The sequence below is a fragment of the Amia ocellicauda genome, chromosome 7 (assembly GCF_036373705.1).
Source record: "Amia ocellicauda isolate fAmiCal2 chromosome 7, fAmiCal2.hap1, whole genome shotgun sequence".
In the NCBI taxonomy this organism is placed as follows: domain Eukaryota; kingdom Metazoa; phylum Chordata; class Actinopteri; order Amiiformes; family Amiidae; genus Amia; species Amia ocellicauda.
The window spans coordinates 3,281,205-3,307,821 of record NC_089856.1 but is presented as its reverse complement, the minus strand read 5'-3'; the positions used below and the strand labels follow the sequence as shown (position 1 = coordinate 3,307,821).

Here is a 26,617-nt window from a genome sequence, read left to right as displayed (position 1 = left end):
TTATTTGGAATTTCTTTCTTTCATCAAGTGCACGGCGGCGCTTATCCCAGAGAGAGATAATTGCAGGAAGGGAAGATCATTACTCTGTCAATATCCCCAATTTAACATCGAGGAGTTTCGGCGCGAGCCCCCCATAAGTGAAGTCAGATGGCGAGAGCGGAGTGGAAAAACAGTCCGGATCAGTTCCAGGGAGCAGGTGATCGGTCGGCAGATTCACGATTTATGTTTGTTCGTGTTCGTGTTATTGTTTTACCAGTGCCGGTCTAGAGTGGGCGGAGGGGTCTGGGGATTAAGGAAGGAGAACATCAGATAGCGTTCTCCTCTTCCTGATGAACAATAATACGATCCACATGAATGAGCTGTCCAGTGTGGACAGATGGACGGACAGACTGAGCTCAGTCCTACAATCATTAGACACGCAGCCGACTCGTGTTCCAGACACGTGTGTACCACTTGACACAACTTTCTGCTTAAAAGAATACCATTAGAAGCACAACCAACTGCCCGGCAAACCTGTGAAACCACGAGGCTGTTCCCAATTAAGCCAGCCGTCGCACAACACTGCGGAAGCTCCTCGATGCCGGGGCCACGTGAGCTCCGAGAGGAGCTGTCATCCGATTGGGCGTGGCCGACACCTGATGGTGTGAGGGAGCGAGAGTGGGTTGGCAGGACTCTGATTGGCTGAGACGTCTCATGGGTTGGGGATTCAATTATTTTGTTGATGTTTTTTTGTTGATGTTGTTCTTTTCTTCCTGCTACCAAAAATTCCTTTAGCAAAAGGTGCAAATTGGGCTTGACAACACCAGGCAGAAAAACAACAACAGTTCACCTTCAGAAAAGTCACAGTTTCACACGTCGACTCCATAGACTCTTGGCAAAATACTCAAATGCCTTTCTTACCGCCCTTTTTATTCGATGCCGGGAGTAGAGAGCGGGGGGGTGAGGGGCTGTAGCACCAGGAGCACGGTGCGCTCAGTACTCTGGACCGGCTTTCTGTGAGGCTGTCAGGAAGTCGTACACCAGTGAATGTGTCATCCCTCCCCGGGACGCGTGTTTACAGGGACGAGAGGCGGGTTTCGCAGCCGTGCATTTTACAGGCTGTTAAAAAGAGGAAGACACTCCTTCACGGGGCGCTTCGTAAATTAGCCCAGCGACGGGAAACCGAGCCAAGCAAAGCGAAAACAGAAAGCAGACTTTCTACAGACTGCGTGCACATCTTACTGAAAGTATTGGTACAAAAAACGTCAACAGAGAGCTGTTCAACATGTATTTAATAGAGGGAAGGCCAACCCTTGTCCTAAGTGACTGTATTATTATTATTGTTGTTGTTGTTGTTGTTGTTGGTGGTGTTGTGTGTGAGACTTTGTGCACGATTAAGAGTTGAGTATGGTATTGAAAACACCTAATTTACAACCAGGTCTCTCACAAGACACACTGACAGACCCCTGCTGGTCTCGTCCTGACTCTTCACTCCAGTTCATCCCAGAGGTGTTCTGTGAGACTGTGGCCAGGTGGGGTCTACCCAAGCAGCCCAGTCACAGTACTCCATGTTGGCCCTGCTCCTTATCCAGGCTTTGTCTTCTGCAGGCCGACCGTAACTATTACCAAGAACCCCCCGAAGTGTCCTGTAACGAGAGACCGCTTTATGAATACTTTAAAAACACATATTTCATTGACTGACAGGGATAATCTGTAGCCGCGCTCACATCATGGCTCCAGTAAACACTTTCTGATCTTAATAAACACAGCTGCGGACAAATCTGAAGAGAGAATGTGATATTGACCTTGACTTTTGCCCCAGTTTACTTACAAAACTTTTTTGACCTGAAAACCACATCAAGACTAAGACAGCAGAAGTGACCGCACGCCGAGAGAGCTCTGTAGGCGATGACAGCACTCACATCTGACACTCCCGCCGTTTTCAGCACCCCCGGCTTTCTACATGCAAAATACAAAGCTTAAATAAGGAGCAAAGACACCGACACCTAAAGTGCAGATAGCATTCTGGTCACGAACAGGCACCGGTGGAACAGGTGGGGGGGAGAAGGCAGAGCATAAATAAACGCTGGGATGGCACAGCTGCAGGGATCAAGGCTCTCCAAGTGTAACAGAAAGAGTGTCAGTACAGTACAGAGAGTGACGTGCGTTGGGCTCTGCCACAAGAGCTGCTAACATTCATGCCTGGCAGTGCGGACGCTTCCCCCGAAATAAAAACAATTCCAAACAAGTGTCGCCCTTTGGATCGGGCCGGTCTGGCTGAACTCTCGTCGACGGCAGTTCAAAGCTGCGCTGGCTACTCCACACACTGCCGATTTTACTTTTATGTGCTTTTTTTGGTCTTGTTTTTTTATGGTTTAGCAGTGTAGTAATTAGCCGAGGCTCTGGTTTGGCCCGGCGTCCCGACTCGCGGGCCGGGGTGGCTCTGAGATCAGGAGAACGAGCTGGGATGTTTTGAAGTTATTTAAGACTGTACTTCCTGAGAAAGCAGATTGTTATTTTAAGGCAGTTGTTTGTAAATGAGCTTTACTCTGTTCCCTGATTTCAAAACACAGCGCGGGAGGGACTGAGAACATCTGCGCTCTGAAGCAGGGCACCGGTCTGTGTGTGCTGGGTGGGCGCCGTATGTGTTTTCACATGCAAAGATCTGTCTCTGCTAGTGACAGGAGATAAACAGATCAACGTATTGCATTGTCACTGGCATCAGACTGGGAGTCAAAGGCTGTTGTCTTATTAGCTTAGTCCCTGTATCAGCCCTGGTCCCGTATATATATATAGTAGGTGTCTTGAGTCAGTGGATGATGCTAATATTGACTGATTAAGCCAATAGTGAGTCCAATTAACGACTCAAGAGTTTCTGTTCGACTGACAATCAAAAGACCCAGCAAGGGTCAGTTCACTGGCTGGATCACAAGGTCCTAGAACGGCCTCGACTGAAGGACCCCCCCAAAGTCTAGTCCCTTAGCACCAAGTTTAACCCCTGGTCTACTGGACTCCGCCACCCCGCATCCTCCAGGATAAAGTTGTAATACCTGCGTAGCCTCGCCCGAAACAGCATGTCTGTTTGTTAACCGTGGCCGTCTGACCGGTTTCGGGCCCTCGCCAGGGCAGCGGCGGCGAGTATCGGTTCTGCAGGGAGTCTGCGCGCTCGCCGGCGCAGGCGGGGGTGCGCCGTGGCAGAGTGTGTTGTTAATTACTTTCGTAACGTCGAGGAATAAATCAGTTTCTGCGGGCTGGGGCCGTTTCTAGGCGAAAACTAGGTCATCACTATAAACATGTGAGGGGAGAAAATGAGAAAAAGCTGAAGCCGGGGCCCAGCCACGGAGCGGCCGGCAAGCACTCCATAAAACACAGCGCCTCTCTCCCTCCCTCTCTCTCTCCCTCCTTTCCTCCTTCCTTTTTTTCATTTTTTTTTTCATTTGCAATTACAGTAATATATAACATCAGGCGGAGGCAGATTTAAAGCTTTACCTCACGTAACCCAGGGATTTAGCTATGGGGTTTTAGCCGCTGAGCTCGGGGGCAAGCCGGCGGTTTAAAATATTTAAAATGTAGATCTGAGAAAGGGCTCTGAGCAGGGGATAGGCAGGGTATTAACCCCCCCCCCCGCTCCTCTACACACACACACACTCACACACGCACACAAACAAACACACACAGGCATGCACACCTCGAACCCAAACACCACTCCCTCCTGGTTGGAAAACCTAATACTGCTGTATGGTTGGCGAGAGGGTCCCTCCCCTGGTTGCGCAGACAAGGAGACAGTCTCAGGCAGAGACAGCCAGAGCCGAGCCCCAGCTGTTGATTTCTACCAGGAGAGGAAGAGATGTCTCCAGTTTAGCCACTTATGTTACAGATATATAGAATATATATATTAAAACAATCTACACTACTTGTCTTCTGAGACCGGTGATGTGTAACCCCCCCCTGGCCGGTGTGGGTTTCTGGCCGGCAGAGCCTGGATCTGGGATCTGGCTCAGAGGCTACGACTGGGCGCCCGCTCTCAGGGCCTGCAGGAGGGACAGGCTGTAAATCTCACATAATGAACAGCCCCACCAAACCAGGGGCTTCGCAGGACTGCGCAGGGTGTAGGGTTATGAGCTGGAGATTATTTCACAGAATAATCATTTCATACTGCTGAAAACCAGCCCAGCCTTTCCCCTGCTGAGCTCGGAGGGGAATGAGACGCCGGGCTTTGTGTTGCCGCCTCTTTCCCGTTCTTCTCTTTCTCCCCCGGTGGTGTTGTGGTCGGGCCTTGTTTTCGGAGGCAGGGTCTAGCCTGGCGTCTGCCGAGGGCCGACCTGGCCCTGTAAAGTACAGGAATAACGTATGGGAACTCCCACTGAGGAGGATTGAGTTCCACTATTAACCCTGCAGGGCGGGGGCTTTCGGCACCTGTGGGAGACCTCGTACTTGGGGAATCCCCCACTGCAGAATCTGAAGGCCCTCTGGGGCCCCTGCATGGCAGAGCTGCTTACAGGTGTCAGGAGTGGGATCCTCCCCGTACAGCTGTGTGCTGCTGCACCTTCTGTGGATTCACACCATCCCCCTTCTCCTGGGATTATCACATTTCCTGTACTTTAAGTCCTGGTGCATTAATGTTTGCATGGGTGTGTAGCGCTAGTTTCCTGTGTTACCTTGCTCACACCCCCACACACAGGCAGGGTCCGGCGTCCCGTGCCATACCTGCTCCGTGTGCGTGTAGGGACAGGGCGCCCTGGCCGTCTCGCGTGGGGCCCGCTCAGCCCAGAGATACGGGGCCCTTTTCTACAGCGCTTTTCTCTCTCTCTCTCACACACACACACACACACACACACAACAAACTGAGGGAAAAAAATTATGAAATATTTGGAGAAAACAAAATGCCAGGGAAATTTCATCTGCTTCAATTCCCCAAATGCATTCATCATTTTAAAGACAGGGTTCACGGAGAGTGGAAACTTTAAACCCACACAGTCCATTCGAGAAAGGTTTCGTAATATTCGCTTTTCCCTCTTTCCTCTAGTGCATTCGTTTGCGCCATATACACGTACATTGAGTCATATCCATGTTTTTTTTTTTTCTTCGGTTATGATGATTATTTAAAAGTATTATTTATTTTTCTTTTTCTACTGAAATTCTGGCGTGTGAAATCCCTGGGCGCCGCTAAAACGAAATGGTGAAGGGTAGTAACTTAACTGCTGCTTCTTATTGGTTTTGAAACGTGTCCAGAGTAAACGCACCTCAGGAGGAAATTTCAAACTGACAGAGGAAAAAGAAAGAACCAGAGAGAGAGAGAGAGAGAGAGAGAGCGCACAGACGAAGGGGTTTTATTCCTGTGCGGTTCGCTCTAGCTGTGCCGAGCGGATTACCCATGATGCTCTCCTGTGCTGTTCACCGGAGAGGCGGATGGGAGCTGCAGGCAGGTGTGCCGGGGCCCCGCGGTCCGGTGCTGGGGCCCTGAGGCCCAGTCAGCTCTCCGCCCGAGGACCCAGTGTTTTTCCCTGCCTTGCGTTTCGACTGGTTTCGTAACCGTGCAGCTGTGGCGCGGGTATTGAGTCATGAAATGAGAACCACATTGTGACATGGAAATGAAATGCGGACTTTCCATTTTTAATACCGACACTGCCCCCCCCAGTCGGGCCAGGCGCACTTACACTCGCTCTGTCTCACACACACACGCACTGACAGGACAACGCATTCGGTGACAAAAGCCCTTCTATTTCCCTGCCTGTGTGTTTGTCTGTGTGCGTTTCATTCCCCCTCGCAAATGTAACGTCTTCAGTTTAGTTTTGTTTCTTCTCCCGTCATGGTTTCCCCCACCAAAATATAAAGAGCCCGCTTGGATGCGAAGCTCTGGTTCTGATTAAATGCAACCCTGGCTCTGGCTGCAGACTCCGCGCTGCACAGCCAGGGGAACGTTTGTTTAGTCCGCAACGGCCTGCGAAATTAAAAGGCTTTTTTAGCGCAGCGCACATCTTGAACTGATCTGGGTTTGATTTCCAGCCCCGCTCCTCCGCAGCCCCGCGCTGACGGACGAGTGCAGAGCGGCGCGGGAGAGTCTCGTGCACAGGGGTCAGCGCGCAGTGACGGTATTCGCTCTCGGTGTCTGCGTCGCGAGGGGATGGGCACAGAGAACAGAAAATAAGACGGGCCCGGTCTCCCCCCCGCTAAGGCAGGTGGGCTGTTAGTGAATTCATTACACTTCGTGGCACTCGACCGAGTCCTCTCCCTCTTCTCTCTGTCTCTCTCTCTCTCTCTCTCTCTTTTTCTCTCTTGCTCTCTCTCTCTTTCCCTTTTTCCACATAAAGCTGTTTTTCATAAACTTCTGCCTGGAATAGCAATCCCCAAGGCGCTCGGTGTAACACTAGACTTTTCTGAGCTCTTGCCAAACAGATGCTGCTTTTTGGACTTCCACCAGCACATCCTTCATGCTCTCTGTTTTTGTCGTTTTTTCTTTTTTGTCGTTTTTTTTAAGAAAGACATTCAGTGTCCTCCACCCCCCCCACCCCACCCCCCAAAGGATCATTTCCCCCCCCCCCACCCCAGTTTTGTCTTTACTGTACTCTCCCCTTCTTGTCCTGATTCATCTGTGCTGGGTTTGAGTTTTGTTAATGAGCGTGTGTGAGTGTGAGAGAGAGAGAGTGTGTGTGTCTGTGTGTGTGTCTATGTCGTGTGTGTGAGAGAGAGACTGCTGAAAGGAAGGACAGGCTTTCTAAGCTGCCAGTCACCGCGCATCTTTGTTTTTCGCCCTCCTTCCTCCTCCTCCTCCTCCTCTTCCTCGCGTCCGCTGCTTTTTAACCCCAGTGGGCCGAAGCGCACTCCGCCTCGGTGACGGCTCCGATCGCAGGGGAAGGGCCACAGATCCCTCCCCTGACGGGACTCTCTTGGTGGAGCGATACTCAGTCGAGCGTGATGTCGTGGTGCTGTGCCAGACCCTCGCTCCGCTGCTAATTCCTTTATTCTCACGGGGGCCGTTTCCAGGGGTTCGAGGGACCGGAGATGCTCCCGTTGCCAGGACGGGTGCAGTCAGAGTGCAGGATGCAAGTGTCCCGTTCACAGTGTCCTCACCACCCCAAGTCGCGGCAAACCCTCGGGCCCCTGAGCAGAGCCCACCATTCCAAGACCTTTATAGCAGGAATATTACACTGATGCTGAAGTTGCCCCCTAGCTCAGAGTAAAGATCTCCCCAATGTTTTCCTCAGGATTTCCTGCCTACAGATACCTGCCTTCCTCTCTGTCTTGTCCCAGCATCCTTTGCAGCCGGATTGGCTTGGACCCGTGGTGTACAGTAGTAGCTCGTCACACAGTGCTGTGGTCTGTGCCCGGGGCATTGTGGGTAAGCGCTGGGTCATGTTTCTGTGAGCGAAACGGCTTAACGGTGGAGGTCAGGGCAGGTCCATTGGATCTGTGCGGATATTCATTTATAGGCTTTATAGGATCGCGGCGCAATCCTCTGCAAGCATATAATGCCTGAGCCCTTATATAATAAAGATTGAGGCAGGGCATCAAAGACAACTGATAGTGGGATTACATTGGCTCCCGCTGACAGCCGCTTGGGACTCAGCAGGTCCTCTCACCTCTTCACAGGCCTGTGCACAGACACACACTCACTCACACAGCCCTCCTGCCGGGACACTCGCTCCCCACTTTGCCAGCTGATTCGGACATGTCTTTAACGTGTCCCACTGCCCACCCCCTGATTTTTCACATGTATTCACTTAATAATCATTTTTAATATCACGTTGAGGCTTGTCAGAGGAGGCGAGCGCAGCCACCTGGCACTGAGTGGCGCACCCACGATTAAACCAGACCGCCCTTTGATCCTCCTTGACTTACAAGGTGTCGGAGGAAGGCTCTGCCAACCTGACAAGGATTTATAATCTGCCCGCCTGCCTTTGGGGTCAGAGTACAGGTGAGATGGTCGTGGAGGGAAAACTTCCCACGTTCTGCGCACCATCCAGTATCGTATTAAAATCCAACGCCAGGCACCAGCGCCTGAGGTATAACGTGCCGACGGTTTGTGGGGAGTGTGTAAACCGCCGACCGCCCTCTGCCAGTCCCGGATGCTTTCCCTGCCCCGGGCTCCTGTTTAAACTGAAGCCATCGTGTTTTCGGTGTTCAGCCAAGTTGACTCAGCGCTCAGGAACACACTTGCATCCGCCAGGTGTGTGCGGAGAGTCGCGAAGCCCCGACTCGGCGTGTGAGCTGCGCTTGTGCTTCGCGCTCTCGGGACGCGGACATGTGCGAGCCGGCTGTGAGCTGACGCTTTCGGATTGTTATACATTTAACTGAAATGAGGCAGCAAAACTGTGTGCCCACCCCCCACTCCATCGTGTTGTCGAAATTCATCAAACAGAGAGACAGCCATCGCCAAGCGTAATCGTAATTGATTTCAACAAGTGCATATCAGGAAGGCATCTTGTAAACTGAACATTCGAGAGATCATTGTTCGGTTTGGTTTTGTTTGGTTTGGTGTTGAAGACTGGCAGCGTCTCAACACACTGAGTCAACAATCGATCTAATAACTCATCCTGTTCCACGTGTTTGGTTTAATAGCGTAACCAGTTTAAACTTCACTGTAGTGGCAGCCGAACAGTGTGGATTCCCTTGGGCCTTTTCTCTGGTTTCTACTGTACTGTGTCTTGTACGAGACGGCGTATTTGGATCGGGCTGCTGTGTCCCAGGTCACGGTGCCAGAAAGCCTTTTTACTGATAGAAAGAATTGTCAGAAACCAGCATTAACATCATGCCAAACAGAACGATTTTTTTTCCCCTTGCTGACATATTCCAGGAAGGAAGGAAGGCATTAAATTAATCAGTTTAGAAAAGGTCAGAAAGTGTGATCTCTAATCAACAGCTTATAATAAAACCAGCAAACAGATAAATCACACTGATAAGCCCGTAGCGATGACCTCAATGAGGCAAAAGCTGACATGTGTGAACGTGGCGGCTCATTCTGTCGGTGGGTGGCCCTGAGTGAAACACCCTGTTAAACATGAGAGGAGAGGAGAGGCTCCAGACTCTTAACCCCGGCCCCGGGGCCCCGCGTCCCTACATTGTACTGAATACAGAAAAACCAGCAGACTTGTCACCAAAACACGAGGCATAAAGTGAATCGCACAGAAACACGGACGTATCTGGTAGCTTAGCATGATTTGTGTGGCCGTTGGGGGAGGGTTTGATGCTAACGGGGGTGAGGGTGCTAATTTTAATATGACCGGGCCGGGACACAGGCCTGTGAGTGCAGTAAAGTAGGGGCCTCGCCTGTAGTCCTTCCCCAACCCCTGTGACACCGACTCTGGTAGCCAGCTGTGCCTGCCTGCCGGGGAGAGCGAGGGAGAGAGAGGGCGCCTGCTTCAGAAAGACCGGAGAGAGGGCGGGGGGGTGGCCTGGCTGACCTACATGGCCGCCACGCAGAAGGCAGGAGTCTAGACAGTTGTTTATTCACCTTATCCGTCCTGAAGATAAAGCCCCTGCTGACACAGATAGCAGACGCACACTCTTGCTCTCACACACACTCCCGCACACGGGTCGGCGCTGACTGTCACCGACTGGGCGCCCGGGACAGCTGGGCTCAGGGACCGCATGGCGGCTTCAGGACGGGCCCGACAGCTGGTGGCTGGGGCCTGCGTTCCTCCCTTTGCTTTTTGTTTGTTTGTTTGTTGGAGTGTTGGTCTGTGTGTGGTTTGATCAGTGAAACGTCTGGGCAGTAGCCTCATGCAAGTTCAGCCGGGCAACTCTGCCACTTCTAGCCTTTTGGCGCCATAGATTGTCAGTGGCTTCCTGTGGCTTTACTGTGCCTACACTGTGTTTTACCACACTGCCATGAATATCATGCTCTTGTTTGTGTACGGTGTAGGTCTTCTTGTTCGGTTATGACTGGGACCAGTGAACAAGGATTGCCTGAGCTGGCTCTGAGATTCGGACTGCTAAAGCATTTTCCTTTTTCCTTCTTTATTCATTTTCACGGCTCAGATTTACGGGCCTGTTACTGTAATTGGGCCGGATGGAGCCAGATTTGCACCTTTTGGGAAGGTGTTTTGCGACAGGCAGGCCCACGTGTCCAGCTGCTCTCTCAGCGCTTGGCTCGGAGAGACGCTGTACTGTGACTCTTTATGAGACACACAGGCCTCCATTCATACTGCGCTCACGGCTTTCGGGAGCTGTGAAGTACATTTCAGACTGGCTTTTAATTAGTGCGATTGTTTGTCAAGGCACTGAAGGTGGTGTGTGTGTTTAATTTATTTTAAAGCTTATAAATTCTTATAAATTACACATATATATATATATATATATATATATATATATATATATATATATATATATGCACAAATATAGATGCATTGTTTTAAACACTGCACCAGGACAGGAAGCTTAAGCTTGAAATCAATGAAGTAGGAAGATCTGAATTCAGCACAGGGACATGCAGAGGGCAGGGGGTCTGTGGGGGTACAGTGTGTAGTGTGTAGTGTGTGTGTGTGTGTGTGTGTGTGTGTGTGTGTGTGTGTGTGAGTGTGTGTTGCTGTCGCACCCTGTGCCCGTGGCAGATTGCAGTCCATCTCTGTCTCAGTGGAAAGTCGATGCCTCTGATTGTTTCTAATCCCCTGCTTCTCATTGAAAGTTCACCCAGGGTTTAAAAGCCGGGCTCTGAGACCCTCACAGAGGGGCCTGAACCATTTAAAAGCAGAAGAGGGTAAACAAATGAGAAAACAGATAGAAGAAGCAGTAGCGGGATTAGAGACTGGCGGGTTCAGTGAAAGAGCAGAAGAGAGAGAGGAGGAGACGGAGAAAGAGTGGAGAATAGATCGCCGCCATTTATTGTATCCCAGACTTCCATCTCTCTCTCCCTCCCTCTCTGTGTCTTTCACTCTCGCTCCTCCTCTCTCTCTCTCTCTCTCTCTCTCACACACACAAACCTAAAATGGCGGTGCCCTGGGCTCGGAAATGACTGCAGTGAGCCAAGGCCTTCCTAACCTGCCAAAGCCTGAGGAACTCAGCGCCGCTGTGATCCCTTTACGACAGAGCTCTGTCGACCCCTGTTCCCTCTCTCCCTCCCTCTCTCTCTCTCTCTCTCTCTCTCTCTCTCTCTCTTTCTCCCTCTCTGTCTGTGGTACTCTGTCTATCTGTCTTTCTTGCTGCCTTGTGTCTCTAAGAGTTAGGATTGTGCGTCTCCTGTCCTCCACACACTGCCTTCTTTTTACTGTGATATAAATCCCTGACCTGAGCACTGCCTCAGTCTGAGGCTCTAGCTATTGTGGACACATCGGCCCCCCCAGGTTTCAAAAACTGTGAAAATAAACTGTGAAACTAGTGAGCTGAGGACAGGGGCCCTGTGAGGCCCTTGCTCATCTGCCCGGTCTTTAGTGAATCTATACTGGCAAACACAGTATTGTGGCGGCTCAGAGGGTTGTGTGTTGACACCAGTGGTGTAGTTTGGCATTTGCCTTGTTTAGTTTTGTTGGTTTAGGTCTTGTTGTTCAGTAGGTTTCTCATTGTATCATTGCGCTGTACAAGGCATGAAATGGCCCATTGAGCCACAGCGCAGGGTCACGGGTACCTGGGCATTTTCTCTGCCATTTCTGGCCATCCCTGTGACCTCGGCCCAGGCTGCGATTCCACACATTCAGCCGGGATTAGAGATTCCTGGCGCGAGCATCAACAGTCCATGACACTGTATACAGGTGTGAGTTTGTATCTGTATATTTACTCAGCTAATTCATGTGGATTTGATCAATAAAATATGCACAAAATGATACTCCAGAGATAGAGCAGGATGGGGAGGGGTGTTGTAGCAGAGAGAGAGAGAGAGAGAGAGAGAGAGAGAGAGGGGGAGAGAGCCCGCTCACTGGCCTGCTTCATCATGGCGCACCACCCTGTGAACACTGCTGCCCTGGGCGCCTGGCAGGGAGAGGGGTGTGTTGACGCTGGGCCGATGGCTGGCCGCCACGCTCGGCTCTGACCTCCTTTGTGCGTCTCCTCGGCGCGGAGCGGCTGCAGGGACAGACCAGGGGTCACGACCCCGCCGGCGCACCGCCACGCACAGTGACACCGAACAGCGCCAGGGTTTGCAGGTCTGGCTGCCCCTACCCGGAGTCGCAGCGCCGCCACCCCCGTAAACCAGATTGCTTTGTTTCCTCAATTATTATTTGTTTGCTTCGTTGACGTTCCTCACTAAACAAGACGATTGTCCCTTTGTGCAGTAGGCTGCGGCATTATGGGAAAAGACCTCGAGCCGGGCTGCATACATGACAAATCTTAACAACCGTGAGAGAGATCTGTGTCGGGGAGCGGGTCTGGGTTTTGGAAGAAAAAAAAAACACCCCCTGCTTAAGAAAATCCCTGTTGTTGTCGTTTATGTGCCTGTGAATCATCTGGGTTGCTGTCTACAAACTCCAGAGCAACGCTGCGGGTTCGAGCCGCGGGGCAGGGGAATGCCGGGAGGCGGGTGCAGCGAGGGACATTTGTTTCGCCTGTCGCTGGGCACGTCCGTGTCTGAGCGCCGTCTGCCTCCCTGATTGGGCCGGACGCCTTTCAAAGGACACACAATGCTCACTCACCGCCTTCGATTGACCAAAACCACACAACGCCCCCCTTTCCCGAGCGTGCCAATGACCTGGGTGTGGGGTCAGAGTTCACACCAGAGACTTCTTCCTCTCCTCTCTCTCTCCTTTTTTCTTTCCTCTTTCCTCTCTCTTTTCTCTCCTTTCTTTTCTCTCTCTCCTCTTCTTTCTTGGCAGCGCCCAGCGTTCCCACAGCTCCCCCCCCGACGCTCTCTGGCACAGAGCGGCTGCGTCACGTGACCCACACTCCCACTGCACACGGCCTGTGCCCACACACTGCTACACACACACACACACACACTGCTACGCACACACAATACAATACACATACACACAGATCTGATACAGGCAGAAGCTCCAACAGTTTTGCCCTATCCCTGGCCGTGTGTCTGTCAATAGCTGGCAATACGACACAGCCGCCCTGCCCTGGAGCGCGTCCGTCTCTATGAGCACGATGTGTGTGTAAATATGCATCTACCGCCCCAGACTGTGCTCACTGTGTACAGCAGAGTCCGTACAAAACAGAGTGACAAAACACTAAGCACAAAACACAACGCCACCTGGGCATGTCTGCGCTGGGCCGTTCTCAGCCACTGGTTGCTCCTGCTGAGGGAGGAGGAAAAACAGAAATGTTCCCAGCTAAAGCAATAAAATGTGACAGTGTACAAACAGGAAAGGGGGGATGCAAATTCGCAGGGAGGCACACAAGGTCCTGACACATCCGTACCTGCTTATTATGCAAATACCGGCCCGGCGATAAGCCCGAGGCAGGGCCCGCCGTAGGCCTTTGAAGTGGCTGCAACACATGTTGCTGTTATCTGCGCGCCCTGCTGGTGCGGCTGGGTCTGAGGGGCCTCGGAGCGGGGCCGGGAGGGCGGAGTGGGGCCCCCCAACCCGTCACCTCGTGTAACCCCGGCGCGTCTGCAGGGGGGGTTGGGGGGTGGGGGGGCGGCTGCAGGGGCTGTAAATCAGGTCTCCACGGCGGAGCCCAGAAACACGAGGCGGTGGCGGCTGTGTGTGAGGCTCGAACAGGGGGCGCGGAAGAGCGCAGTTACTGGTGTTACCTTACTGCCCCCCCCAGCCCAGTCCTCCGCCCTGTCCTGGAGTGAACTGCTGAGCGGAGGAGGGGGGATGGAAACTGCAAATAGAGCAAAAACAACATTTGAATCTTATAACCAAATTCTGTACATTTCATGCAAAACCTTAAACACACACAGACACACAGACACACACACATTCACATGCTGTTCAGTGTACACATTCTTGGCATCGGCACACAACTGCAAACAGTGATTTCATGCAGACCTGTCAACACAGTGGGATAATCTGTGGACTGTTACTGCTCTCGCTCTCTCTCTCTCTCTCTCTCTCCCTCTGTCTCACTCTCTCTTTCACACACTGTCTCTTCTCAAGGCTCACCCACTCTGTTTGTCACTTTCTCATTTGTAATCTACGCCTTTTTTTCCTCCTCTCCGTCTTTCTTTCTAAATACGTCGCTCGGCCTCAGACCCCACTTCCCTTCCACTCGGCGGCTGAGTTTTTTTTTTTATATACATTTAGTTTTGGTTTCTTGCTCTCTGACAGCAAGTGACACCTGGTGGTGGAAGAGTGAAATGGCAGTCGTGGAAACTTCTGGCTGGGGAATGTGGGGAGATATATCATCCCTCTGTCTTTTCCAGTGTGGGACACAACAGTGCTCAGCGTACAGAACCTCCCAGATTGACTTCCGGCCCCATTTGTATTGTATATTTTAATACCAACGGCTCTGCTGTACGTGTTGGCTGTGTGAGTCCACTCCTCTTGACTTCTGAGCGTGTTTGCACTCTTCTCTGTCCATCCCGGTGACCACACACACAACCTTCAAAGTCGACTTCCTGGCACATGTTGATGACATCACTGTTGCACTTTTAATAACTTGACCATTTGCCTCGTTGATTGTCGTGCTGTGCTGTGTGTGTTGAGAAAGTGACAGGATGCAGAGAATGATTATATTTCCACTGCGGTGTTTTTTTCAGTGCTAAATTCAGTGTGCGTGTGTGGGCATGAGGCATGAGAAAACAAATCAAGACCAAAATGAAATGTATGTGTGTGTGTATGTGGCTATATTTTTATAAAATGGTTTTTAATAATAAAAAATAAATAAGCAAGAAAAGATGTAGGAGTTGAGCTGGCCTGGGAGAGAGAGAGAGAGAGAGAGTGAGTGTGGGAAAGAAAGAGGAGAGGAGAGAGATAGAGGGGGAGAGTGGGAAAGAGGAAAGAGTGGGAGAGGGGGAGAGAAAAAAACGGGAGAGGGAGAGAGAGGGAAAGAGGAGAGTGGGAAAAGAGAAAGTGGGAGAGAGAGAAAAGAAAGAGTGGGCAAGAAAATGGAAAGTGGGAGAGAGCGAGAGAGAAAAGAGAAAGAGGGAAAGAGGAGAGTGGGAAAAGAGAATGTGTGAGAGGGAAAGAGGGAGAGAAGAAAGGAGAGAGTGGACAAGAAAGGAGAGGAAGAGAGATTGGGAAAGAGGAGAGGGAGAGAACAGAAAGGAGAGAGGGAGAGAGAGAAAAAGAGGAGAGTGGGAAAGAGAGGAGAGAGGAAGAGAGAGAGATTGGGAAAGAGGAGAGGGAGACAGAAAAGAAAGAGGAGAGAGGGAGAGAGAGTGGGAACGATGTAGCTGGGTATTGGTCTGATGCCAGATCCCCCCCACTCTATCTCTCTCCCCCAGGCCGACAGCCCCAGAGACCCTCCCCACCACCACCATCGCCCCCCCCGCTCCCCCTGCCCTGCTCGGCAGTGTGGAGAACTGGCACGGCCCTGGCACGGCCCTGGCACAGCCGGCACACAGACGGGTACACAGATGGTCAGCAGGCTGCTCCTGGCCGCAGCGACCACCTGCTCCCGGACGGGGCTGTCTGGCAGAGTGGGCGGGCGGCAGGGCCGGGGCGGGGGGGCGGCACCACACACATGTACGCACACATGGACTCACGCACGCACACACAGACCGAGACGCACACGGACGCACACAGACACACACACGCCTGTCCCGTGGGCTCCTCTCACCGCGGGGTTTAAACCCACAGACTCGAACAGGGAAGGAAGACACGTCTGCTCTTTTGTTCGAATTGTCTATTTTCTTTAGTTTGCCAATAAAAAAATATAAAGTGAAACCCCACCCTCCCATCACACACACACACACATTGTTAGCTTGTGAAGGGAGTGTTTGTTGGTTGTGCCCACTGATTGTGATCACTGACCCGCACCCCCACAGACACATGCACACAGACTCATCGCTGTGCAGTCACACACCTATTCACAATGACACACACACCCACTCGCCTCTAAAATGCTGTCCCAGGCGGCCCACAGCCCGAATACACCGTGACCGGGGTCTACCACGGTAAAAGCAGAGTCTAGAGTCTGAGAGAGACGTGGGATTCGGGACCACAGGGCCCGGGCCTGGGCGACTGCAGACCTGCTGTAGCTCGGTGCCGCTCTGTGCGGCTCATAACCAGGTGATCCGCAGAGGCCCGGCCCTGCAGGTTTCCCAGGGAGCTGATGTAGCAGATAACTGGGCCATTCAGAGCCTGTCTAGAATGAAAAAACGAATCTCGGAGACCCTCTGGGGTTGGCATCATCGCTGGCATTGAAGAGTGTTTTTGGGTTGTTCATTTTTTGTGTCTTTTAATCTCCCCACCGACCAAATCTCCCTGTGGGCCACGTCACAGTCTCAGAGTGGCAAAGTGGCATGCACTCCCCCCCTACCCGAGCTGTACAGCGCAGACTGTTAAGAGCAGAGCCAGGGTTTGGGAGAGCGTGGCAGTTTGCGCCCCCCGTCCACATGCTCTCTCTGGCGCTGAGGAGGAGTCTGCTCTCTGCCCCGGGGTCCCCCGTGTCTCTGAGCTCACTTTCCCCAGACCACCCCCCCTCCGCCTCTCGAGCCGCAGTCGCACAGCGAGGAGCGCCGCAAATTGGGCCGATGACAGAGCCGTCCCGCGAGGATGCCAGCGAAAAAATATTGTCTGATATGTGCGAGTGTATTTAAAAAAAAAAAGAAGAAAATAATAATAAAATAAAAGAGCTCAGGGAACATCTGTGTGGGATAGCCAGGGGATTAGGGGGGGTTGGAACATTTTAAGCGCATTAGGGATTAAAAAAAGGTCAGAATGTTTAGCAACATACCGATAAACCTCTTAAGCGAAACCCAATTGGGAGGATGTGCTGCCTTATCCTGGGGGGGGGATTTGGTTGCCATTCGTTCCAGTGGGGGAGACGGCACGGGCGCCGAGGCCTGGGGACACCTGGTGGACAGGGGCGGCGGTGCAGCATGGTGTGGGGGCGTCAAGCGGCGCTCAAGGGTCACCCGCTGAGACACCCCCGCCTCCCCCAGCTGTCCGTCAGCCTGTGTGCTTCAGAGCCGCTGACCGCTCGGGTTTCCTTCATGTGCTTTTCCGGCAAAACCAGTTTGTGCCACAAGGGGATTTAAACCACCGGGAACTGGAAGCGCTTGAAAACGTGGGTCCTCATCCAAAATTGAAAAAAACGAAATCAGCCCAGAGGGAACACGATCGGCCCTTTTGGCCCTTGGTGTCCTGCGCAGGCCACCTGTAGCTCCCGTTCAGCACTGAACCCCCATGTGTTCCTGACTTCCGGTACCCGTCCACATCTGGCCAGCTGTGGTGTGTGCGTCTGTGCGAGTGTGTGCGCGCACGAGAGTGGAGCGCTTGTCTTTGTGGTCCAGACCAGACCGCCCCCGGTGTCTTTTTTAGATTTATTTCTTTAAACCTCATCGCTGAACCACAGTCGCTTAAACTGGTTCCAGAAGCCCAGCGTTACTCTCTGTCAGGGGAGAGCAGCCCGGAAATCCCACGGTGCAGCAGGATCAGAGAGAGAGGGAGAGAAACAGAGGATCGACGGGTCTGTCCTGACTGAGACCGCCTGGGCTGAGCTCTGCTGTCTGTCTGACACCTATACGTTAGCGCAGTCTCTGTTTACCGAGAAAAGGTAAAGCCGGGTTGTGGGGGGAGTCATAGATCCCCCTGCAAAACACTCCTTCAAAAGCCTCTACGGGCTCCTTAGGAAGAACAGAGCTTTGATTTAAAACATTTTTATTACTTCAATAAATAAATAAGTAAATAATTAATAAATTAATAAATATTAAGAGTGCACAATCCACAGGCCTACCAGCCTAGGCATGGGAGGAAGCATGGAACTCGCAGGGTTAAACACTTCACGCCAGTCACGGCACAATAAACACACACACACACACACACAAATAAACAAACAAACAAGTAAATAAGCAGATAAATAAGTAAATAAGGCCGTGCGCGGCGTGTTATCTCTGGCAGCAGCGGCGCAGGGTGCTGTGGGGAGTGTGCGCACAGGAGATAAGAGAGGGATCAGTGGGCACACGGTGGCTGGCTGGCGCAGGCTGCGTGTGTGTGTGTGTGTGCGTGTGCGCGTGTGTGTGTGCGCGTGTGTGTGCGTGTGTGCGTGTGTGTGTGTGTGTGCGTGTGTGTGTGTGTGTGTGCAGCTGCCAGCGCTTTGATAAGGCCCCGTTCACGATAACAACTGTGTCACTGATTGAAGATCCCAGCCACTGCCTGCAGGAGCAGCGCAAACACACGCAACCTCATCATCGAAAATAAAAACAAGCCTCGTCACACAGCACGGAGAGGATGCACAGCGCAGCCTCGTCTTCAGTTATTCTCCTTTATCGTCCCTTGGTTTATTTCCTTTGGTTCTATTTCTTTTTATTCTCATTGTTATGAATGTGAGGATGTTTGAACCGCGTAGGCCGAGCCATTGATTTCCTGCGTCCCTCTCCCTCGAGCCCCCTGTGTAAACTCGCTGTGTAACTGGCTGCCGGCACTGCCTCCCCCGGGAACAAAAACATCAGGTCTTCTCGCCCGATGAAAGTCCAGTGCGCAGCCACAACAGGGATTCAGGATGGGGGGCAACTCCAGTCTTGAGGGCTGCACTGGCTGGCTGGTTTGTGTCCCAGCTCAGCTCTCAGTGGCTTAATTAAAGTCATTATTTGGATATGAAGTCCAGATCACTTTTGTTGTTGTTGTTGTTGTTGTTGTTTCCAGGTCTTACTCAGTTGCTAATTGAGTGGTACCTGTAAAACATGCAGGGGCCTGGAGCTGCCCCAGTCCAGCTTTAGGGACCAGCTCTGCCCGATCTCCCGTTAGGAGTAAAAAGACACAAAACAACATTCAGTGTGTAGAGAGGACAGAGGAGCGATTGTGGAGATTGGCTGACTAGCTTCTGATCAGCATTTTGAAAAGGGGGGTCTATGCATCAGTCCTCCCATCTTGAGTGGCAGGGTGAGCGCCCACCCCCTCCCAGTCCGAGCCCCCCGTTCCCAGGCATGGACCGGCACCGAGCGCCGTGGCCTGCAGTCCACCTGAACGAGCCAATCAGAGTAGTTACTACTGCGATGTGTATCATCTTCTATCCGGCATCGTGTGTGTGTGTGAGAGAGAGGGGATTGTGTGTCTGTCGGTGTGTTTGTGTATTCCCGATCCAGCACTGTGGGGGCGTGGGTGTGGGTGTGTGTGAGTGAATGAAATGAGTGTTGTCGATTTGTCAGTGTGTGTGCATATGTGTGTGTGTGTGTTTGTATGAGTGGGTGTTCCTTCTCTTGTGTCGCCAGCCCAGCAGTGTGTGTGTGGGTGCGCACGTGTGTGTTGTGTATTTATCGGTGTGTGTGCATGTATGTGCGTTTCTCCCAGTATCGCTGATCTCTGCGTGAGTGTGTGTGTGTGTGTGTGTGCCATCAGCTAACAGGAATGTGTGGGTGCCGCCAACACTAAAATGGCTGCCAAGCACTAAGATGGCTGCCAGGATTCTAGAGAGAGAGAGAGAGGGAGAGGGAGAGAGGGAGAGCGGGAGTCAGCGCGGGAGGAGGAGGAGAGGAGAAGTGGCCTTTCTCTCTTCCCTGCGGCGCGCAGACAGACGCAGCGCTTTCTGTAGCTTAAATCCTTCCCGTGTTGTTTTTTTTCCCCTTCCTTTCTTTCTGTTTTTCTCCTGCCGTCGAAAGTGTTGCGCGTGAGGGGCTGGCGAGGGGCGGCCCATGCTGTCAGCGCCCACGCCAGGCAGATCAACACCTCCCGCCAACCACCTTCCCTCGCACTCTCTTCCCTACCCTTCTTTGTAAAATAAAGAATATTTTTTGATCGTCGCCAACACGCCGTGCCCGTCTCGCACATAAGACACGCTGGTGCGGAGACCAGCCCACGCTCGCCGTGTAGAGCCGAGCCCCAGCAGATACTGCGCCACAAAAACATGCCACCGTGACGCGACACTCCACCGGTCTTTTGGGACTGTTTTTGTTTTGTTTTTCTCTATTTCTTCTGAAGTGTATTCCTCCCTCAGACCTCACAGATCTGACCAAATAATCATGCACACTGTGTCTGTATCTATTTATTTGTTCATTGATTTTCCTTTTAGTAGACGTGTGTGTTTGCTGGCATTGCCCGGGCCTCCGGCTTCCTCCTGGAACCTCCAAGAATAATTTAATTCCATTTAAATTAATTAATTCAATTTTCCATCACCTGCTAGCATTTGCCGCAGCCCTGTGTCAACCCTAACCTTGTGTCAATGCCAACCTTGTGTCAACCCTGGCCCTTAATGCAGAGCTGAGCTCGGGTTTGGCTTAGTTTGGACCACACTTTAATATATACTCTGGTTATGGTGAAGTATAATTTGGGATACGTGTCATGGTAGGAATGGTCTTCTGCCAGCGATTTTGCACTAGATTGGGGTTACAATGTGACAAGGGTTAGAGTCCCCAGGAAACACCGGCTTCCATTGGGGTAAGGGTTGTGTCTAGTGGTGGCATTTGGTGTCTCCTCAAGATCCAGTAATGGCCAGGTTGGGGGAGCTGCCTATGGGGTAGACATCTCACCAGTCTAAGACAATCGCTGAAAGTGTCAGGTCTCCCCAGTTGGCACTGCAGCAAACACACCAACAAGACAAGGCGATAACAGCGCGCTCTCTCTAACCTGCCCCTCTCTCTCTCTCTCTCTCTCTCTGTTCTAGAATCCGGACAATCAGAGAATTCCAACCAGCAGGGGGAGACGGACATCAAGCCCCCGCCCAATGGTGAGTTTTGAGTCCCCGTGAGGTTCTGATGAGAGCTCGGAAATGTACCGTATTCGGCAGTCCGGTGAACTGTTGCCCGTGGAGCAGGGGCCGCCATCCAGCCGCAGGTCAACAAGTAGACAGCCTCGCACAGGACGCCGTTGCTGAATCCGCCACGGGGTTTTTGCGTGTGGAAGCGTGGCTTTCCCGTGGGTGTCCTGTGGGTTCAGCTCTCCTCCACTAGACCATGATGCACTGTAGCAAATAGGCCATAGAAGCCATGCTGCTAAAACATGGTTCTCCCACAGTCCAGGGTAGGAAAGTACAGAGAGGGTATGTGGGACCCGTGGGAAACAGCTGCGAAACTGCGGGAAAACCACAGTAAATTGGTGATAAAAACTCTAAAGCCCCGTGTTACATTTGCCCAGGGAAACAGGGCCGATGTTGCATTTTTTCAAGATGTGACAATCCTGGCCTCCACACAGCAGTGGTGCTGCAGGTACATACATTGACTGCTAAGAACAGGAGCAGTGATCGTCTAAGCTGAGCCTGAGTGTGCTTGAAAGTCGCACTGTGTGTGTCTCAAATTATCTCACTGCATCAGTGCCTGTCGGTGTGTCTCGGTGTGTCTCAGTGTGTCTCGATGTGCATCGGTGAATTTCAGTGCATGTCTGGGTGTGTCTCAGTGCATCTCAGTGTGTGTCAGTGTGTCTCAGTGCGTGTCGGTGTGTCTCTGTGTGTCAGGGCTGTAACGCTCTTTATTTCCCTCAACAGGGCACTTGAGTTTCCAGGACTGCTTCGTGACTTCGGGAGTGTGGAACGTCACAGAGCTGGTCAGAGTGTCACAGAGTGAGTGTCCCTGTCCCTGCCGGCTGCGGCCTGCTGTCTGAGCAAGGCCCCCACACGGCCCTGCTGCGCTCACACGCTGGAGAACACAGATTGCTGCTGTTATTATGATTATTATTTAGATCACTATGACCATCATCGCTAATCTGCACAGTTTAAGCCCCAGTTATCCAGCACGAGAGCTTCACCGTGTGGATCTGTGCCGGCCGGCGGCCTGGTCTCTGACCGTGTCCTCCCTTCCCTGTCACCCTTAGCTCCGGTTGCCACAGCATCCGGACCCAACTTCTCCCTGGCCGACCTGGAGAGCCCCGGCTACTACAACATCAACCAGGTGGCGCTGGGGCGACGCTCCATCACCTCCCCCCCGTCCACCAGGTACATCCCTCAAAGGTTCCGCTTTTATTCTCCTCTTCTCACTCTCATTATCCATCCTAGTGTCATTTACTTATACTCATCCAGGGTGACTTACAGTCTCCGCAAGAAACAGTGTGGCGCTTTAGAAGCGGGCGACATATGGCAGCAGACAGACCGGCCGTGATAATTATGTGCAACACAACTTTTGTGCTTGATTTAATCTGTTTGACGTATAAATATTTTTTCTTGAAAGGAAAGGGGCTGGGGGGGGATTCAAGTAACAAGGGAAAGACTTCTAAGAATAACCCCTTTTCTGGATTGTTCTTGTACATTTTCTCCTTCTGTGACGGATTATTCCCTGACAAAATCAAGCAATGTCATTTGTTAATTAGGTACAGCACTTATCTTGGCAGTCGAGCAGGTTCCTTCTATTTTTACATTTGAAACAGGAGGTTGTTTACTTGTTGGGATTATGTTGTTTGCGGCGCAGTTTGCTTTGTGTTACACTTCTGCCGTCTCCTTTCAACAGCTCCGTTCTTTCATGTTGTGTAACTCTCAGCGCTGCTTCTCTTTCTCCTTGGAGTGCAAATGATCAGTGTGTTGCAGAAACAAAACGAACGCAAACAAATTACAATAACCAGACGCAGTGATCGGTTTTAATTAACAGGTTACTGTGTTCCTGTAGGACTAACAACCTCTGCATACGCTGATCTGTACTGTGTGAATGTGATGGGATCTTTCTCTCTCTCTTCCTCTCTCTCTCTCTTCCTCTTGCTTCGCAGATCGGCTGAGGTGGAGCTTTATGCAAGTCTCCCGCGGAGGTAGCTATAACCCGCGCGCGACACCCCTGCGCTAACCCTGCAGGGAGGGTCACAGTGCTGCCGCTGCTGCTGCTGCCACCCCCGCTGCCCCAGTACTAACACCCCCTACACCCCCCGCCTGCTTCCCCACCACTGCCCCCCCGCCCCAGGGATCGGCTCCGAGTCAATAGCACTCTCTCTCTCTGTCTTTTCGGTCCCAGGGTCCGATGAAACAGGTCAACGCAAGAATGGGTCGAAAATAATAACGTGGGATTTGTTCTCAGCTCCATCGACAGCAGGATGTATCTAAGAGTACAAACATACATGCATACATACATACATGTAACAGGAATGTCCTGCTCGTCTTGTTTTGAGTGAACTTTGGAAGACGGCCCCAGTGTACTGAACGTCCCATTCCCCAGTGTACTGAACCTCTCGGGCTCCAATATACTGAACGTCCCATTTCCCAGTGTACTGAACCTCCCCAGGCCCCAGTGTACTGATCGTCCCAGGCTGAAGTTGCCATTTTTGTTATGAAACATTGCGTGTTTGACTGGCATGTCCTCTAACAGGACTGAACACGCACATGTCTGTAGAACATGATAACAGCCACATTGTTAGAGTAACCTCTAATGCGAGCACAACAGGGACGACCAGCCGACCAGTTTTGCCCGTGGTTAACGAGATGGGACACCTAGAAACCCCTCTGGCATCACTGACACTCTGTCACCGCCTGTCACCGTGCGATGGACATCAGTGAGAGGAGCTGTGTTTGCTGCTCTGGGATGTATGGTGTCCCACACATGACCCTGCGCTCTCCCCCCCGCAGCTCCAACAAGCGCAAGTCCATCGATGACAGCGAGATGGAGAGCCCGGTGGACGACGTCTTCTACGCCGGCCGCTCCCCCGCCGCCAGCAGCAGCCAGTCCAGTGGGTGGCCCAACGATGTGGACGCAGGTATGACCGCCCTCCCGCCCCCTCCCCTGACCCCTAACCCCCGACCTCTGACCTCCACTACACCTCCTCAAACCCGGCTGCAGCTCACAGACCAGCTACGTACCTGCCAGTGCGATGAATTCATACATTAACGATTAATTATAATTACGAGAGTTCTAAACACTGAGCACGGATTAACTTTCCCAGCTCCCTCACTGCCACAGACATTCGCCATTCCTGCCACGGCCGGGCACAGGCCGTGTTTTCGCACCACAGACGAACCTCTGGCAGGTACGGAGTCGGGGAAGCGAGATGGTAAAACTTGGCAACAGCAGGACGCTGGCGGCAAGGCATCGTGCAAACTTAAGTTTCCGGTGCTGTGTGCTGAGGGGGTGAGGTTATTGGCACAGCCACCCCCAGCTTTTCCCACCAAACCCGAGAGCAGCCCTCTGTAGCGTCAGATGCTGCCCAAATCCTGGCCTCTGCTTAAACGGGTGCCACACTTACCCCTACTGCCCCAGCCCCCCACCTCACCCATCATACTGTACAAACAGCCGCTGCGTGCCAAGTGTTACCCGTGTGTGTGAAGACGTCCCCTGTCAGGGCTTCTCGTGGTATACGCTGTCAGAGCACAGGGAGAGCGTCCGAGGGCTCAGATTGAGACTCCCTGGGAATCAGGTGTGGGTTTTCTGGCTTTTCAAAACAAGACCAACAAGCAGACAAACGCCCACGGCTCTGTGATATCAGTCTTTATTAGGAATAGAGCAAAATATATATTTTCATTGACATTGTTTGCAATTAAACAATGTCTGTCTGCATTGATAAAATACGAGCTATGTTCTGCTTTGGTTTTAAGGAATATTATGTGTTTGGGATTTGAAACAGAGCCAGAAGGACCCTGAGAGTCAGAGGCAGTGATCCTCTGGTTATGGTTGTTGGGTGCTTAGCTGCCCAGCAAAGAGAAAAGCCCGCAAACTCCACTGCGGTCCAAGGAAGTCGAAAAGTCAGTGCCTTTAGCTATCCCAGCATGCACCTTTAGCGGATTATTACAGAAGGGGAAAAGTGCCTTTGGCTGTGGTCCTGGAGACATGCGACATGACCATGACTCTGTGATTGGGCAGCACGGGTGAACGTCCAGCAAAGGAAGCAGCTGATTGGAGGGAATGGAGAGTAGGCCGTGGGAGGATAATTCTAGGGAAGCAGTGGAGTATTAATTCCCTCTCTGCTCGGTGCTGTCAATGAATGAAGTGGCTTCTACTTCAAGATATAGAAACAGGAATAGGAAGAGAGTATCTGGGATTTGCTTCACCTATTCCCCTTGTGGGTTGGTAGGCGGCCCCAGCGCTGGGCGGCTGTGTGAGACCGCGGGGAAAGGGGGGACGGGGGGCAGTAGAACGGGGAATGGTCCTCACTCTTCTGGACTGAGCCGCCGTCCGCAAACCTCCATGGCACCTTCCCGTGAAACAGAGCTTTCCGCTCGGCCAGTTTACAGCAGCACAGAAGCCGGAGAGCCATAGATTGTAGTAGTAGTGATAACCTCGGCAGTTGACAGATTAGAGTATCTTTTGGGAGTGTAATGCCATTTACAGCAACCCTTTGACCCTGATCGCTTTAAATTGGGGAGGAGGAGGATGGGGGGGGTTAATGCAGTGTCTAGCATGACTGTAAACACCGTACCCTCTTGAAGAACACAATTAGGCAGTTCAGGCACACCGAACGACCACAGACAGAACCGACAACAAACCCCAAAATGATGATGATTAAGAGAGATCAATCCACCGCTCTCCCCCGTGATGAAGTGGCTGAGGTTTCCTTTTATTGCTGTTGGTCTGTTCAGAGGGAACGGGGCCGGGGGGGGCGGTGGTGTGAACATCCCGAGCCACACTTTTCAGAGATGTATACAGACCTGCTGCTTTACCAGGGGGGCGGGCAGAAATGCATGTGGTTCCACCGGTCAACACCCCCTTGAACATGCTGTGAGGCAGCCAGCGCTTAAAACAGGAAGGAACCGGTTAGAAAACAAACAAAAAACTGATGATAATGGAGTGATAGGAGTTCCTGCTGTCCTAGAATCCACTGCCAGGCTAATCCTGTATCCAGTACCTTTCCCGGCCAGAGGGAAGTACAGAAAAGCACCCCTCAAACGGTTCCTTCCTCTTGTAAGCACCGTGTCTCGGGCCTGGTGGCACCATAGGGATATCTGCGCACCTCCCTGCTGTTTCCTGTGCTATCTCAATCCCCCCCACCCCTTCACTCTGCTGTCTAGACTCCCACATATACAACCCCACACCTTTACCCCGTTCCCCCCCAAGACCGCCCCCTCTTCCCTCCCTCTGTTTTAACGATGCCCTTCTCCCCTTTGGACTTGCAGTGCCGCACCACTTGGCGCACGTTCAGGAGCGGAAGATTAAGCATGAGAACGAAGGCTCGCAGTTTCCTTACCATGGTTAGAAACATTCAACTCTATCATACCTCAATATGCATCTCCCGCACAGACTGGGGGCCATCCTGTCAGCCTCTCATGATTGACCTGTGTTTTATTTACTGATGTGATTTGTGTTTTTTGTTTTGTTTTTTGAATGGGAGTGGTCACTGACTTGATTTATGGAAATCGATCATATTCTGATGCTTTTGCTAACCCAGTGGAGCCCAGTTTGTGTTTCCAGATACAGAAACTGCTTCCCAGTCAGCTCGGCCGTACGGTGGGGGGTTTGGGCAGGGGCTTCTGTCGCTGGGATCTCTCTGTTCTGATTGGCTATTTAAATACAGATGAGCTAACATTGCAAACACAGACCTGAGCTCAGCCCCCATGCTGCCCGCTCTTCCACAACGAACGCACGCCTTCCCTTCGAGAACAGCTAGTCTGGAGTGTAACTGAGTCTGCACGAGTGTGCGTGCGCGTTCAGTTGACTGTGCGTGTTTGTGTGTGCATAAGCTTGTGTGCCTATGTGTGTGTGTGTGTCTGAGGGCTCGTGTGTGAGTGCACATATGTGTGTGATTGTGTGTGTGTGTGTGTCTGCGTGTCTGTAAGTGAGTGTGTGTGTGTGTGAAGGATCTATCGACTGTCTGCTCCTGGC

At 52.0% G+C, this 26,617-nt stretch overlaps 1 protein-coding gene and 1 long non-coding RNA gene across 12 annotated transcripts in view; one reads left to right on the top strand and one right to left on the bottom strand.

Moving 5' to 3' along the window:
* LOC136752541 (nuclear factor 1 X-type) overlaps positions 1–26,617 on the top strand; it is a 145,880-nt gene that overhangs the window by 95,567 nt on the left and 23,696 nt on the right. For 6 of the 11 annotated variants that reach the window (XM_066707955.1, XM_066707948.1, XM_066707954.1 and 3 more), the window contains 6 exons: positions 20,563–20,625; positions 21,379–21,453; positions 21,705–21,840; positions 22,587–22,625; positions 23,434–23,561; positions 25,912–25,986. In XM_066707955.1, coding sequence (XP_066564052.1) covers positions 20,563–20,625; positions 21,379–21,453; positions 21,705–21,840; positions 22,587–22,625; positions 23,434–23,561; positions 25,912–25,986 — 516 coding nt within the window. The remainder of the gene's footprint in view (positions 1–20,562; positions 20,626–21,378; positions 21,454–21,704; positions 21,841–22,586; positions 22,626–23,433; positions 23,562–25,911; positions 25,987–26,617) is intronic. The other 5 variants (XM_066707951.1, XM_066707959.1, XM_066707949.1 and 2 more) reach the window with 4 other exon arrangements.
* LOC136752542 (uncharacterized) lies at positions 1,254–5,486 on the bottom strand. The gene is made up of 2 exons (XR_010817312.1): positions 5,352–5,486; positions 1,254–1,625 (listed from the first exon to the last, which is right to left on the bottom strand). It is a non-coding gene; the product is annotated as an uncharacterized LOC136752542 (long non-coding RNA).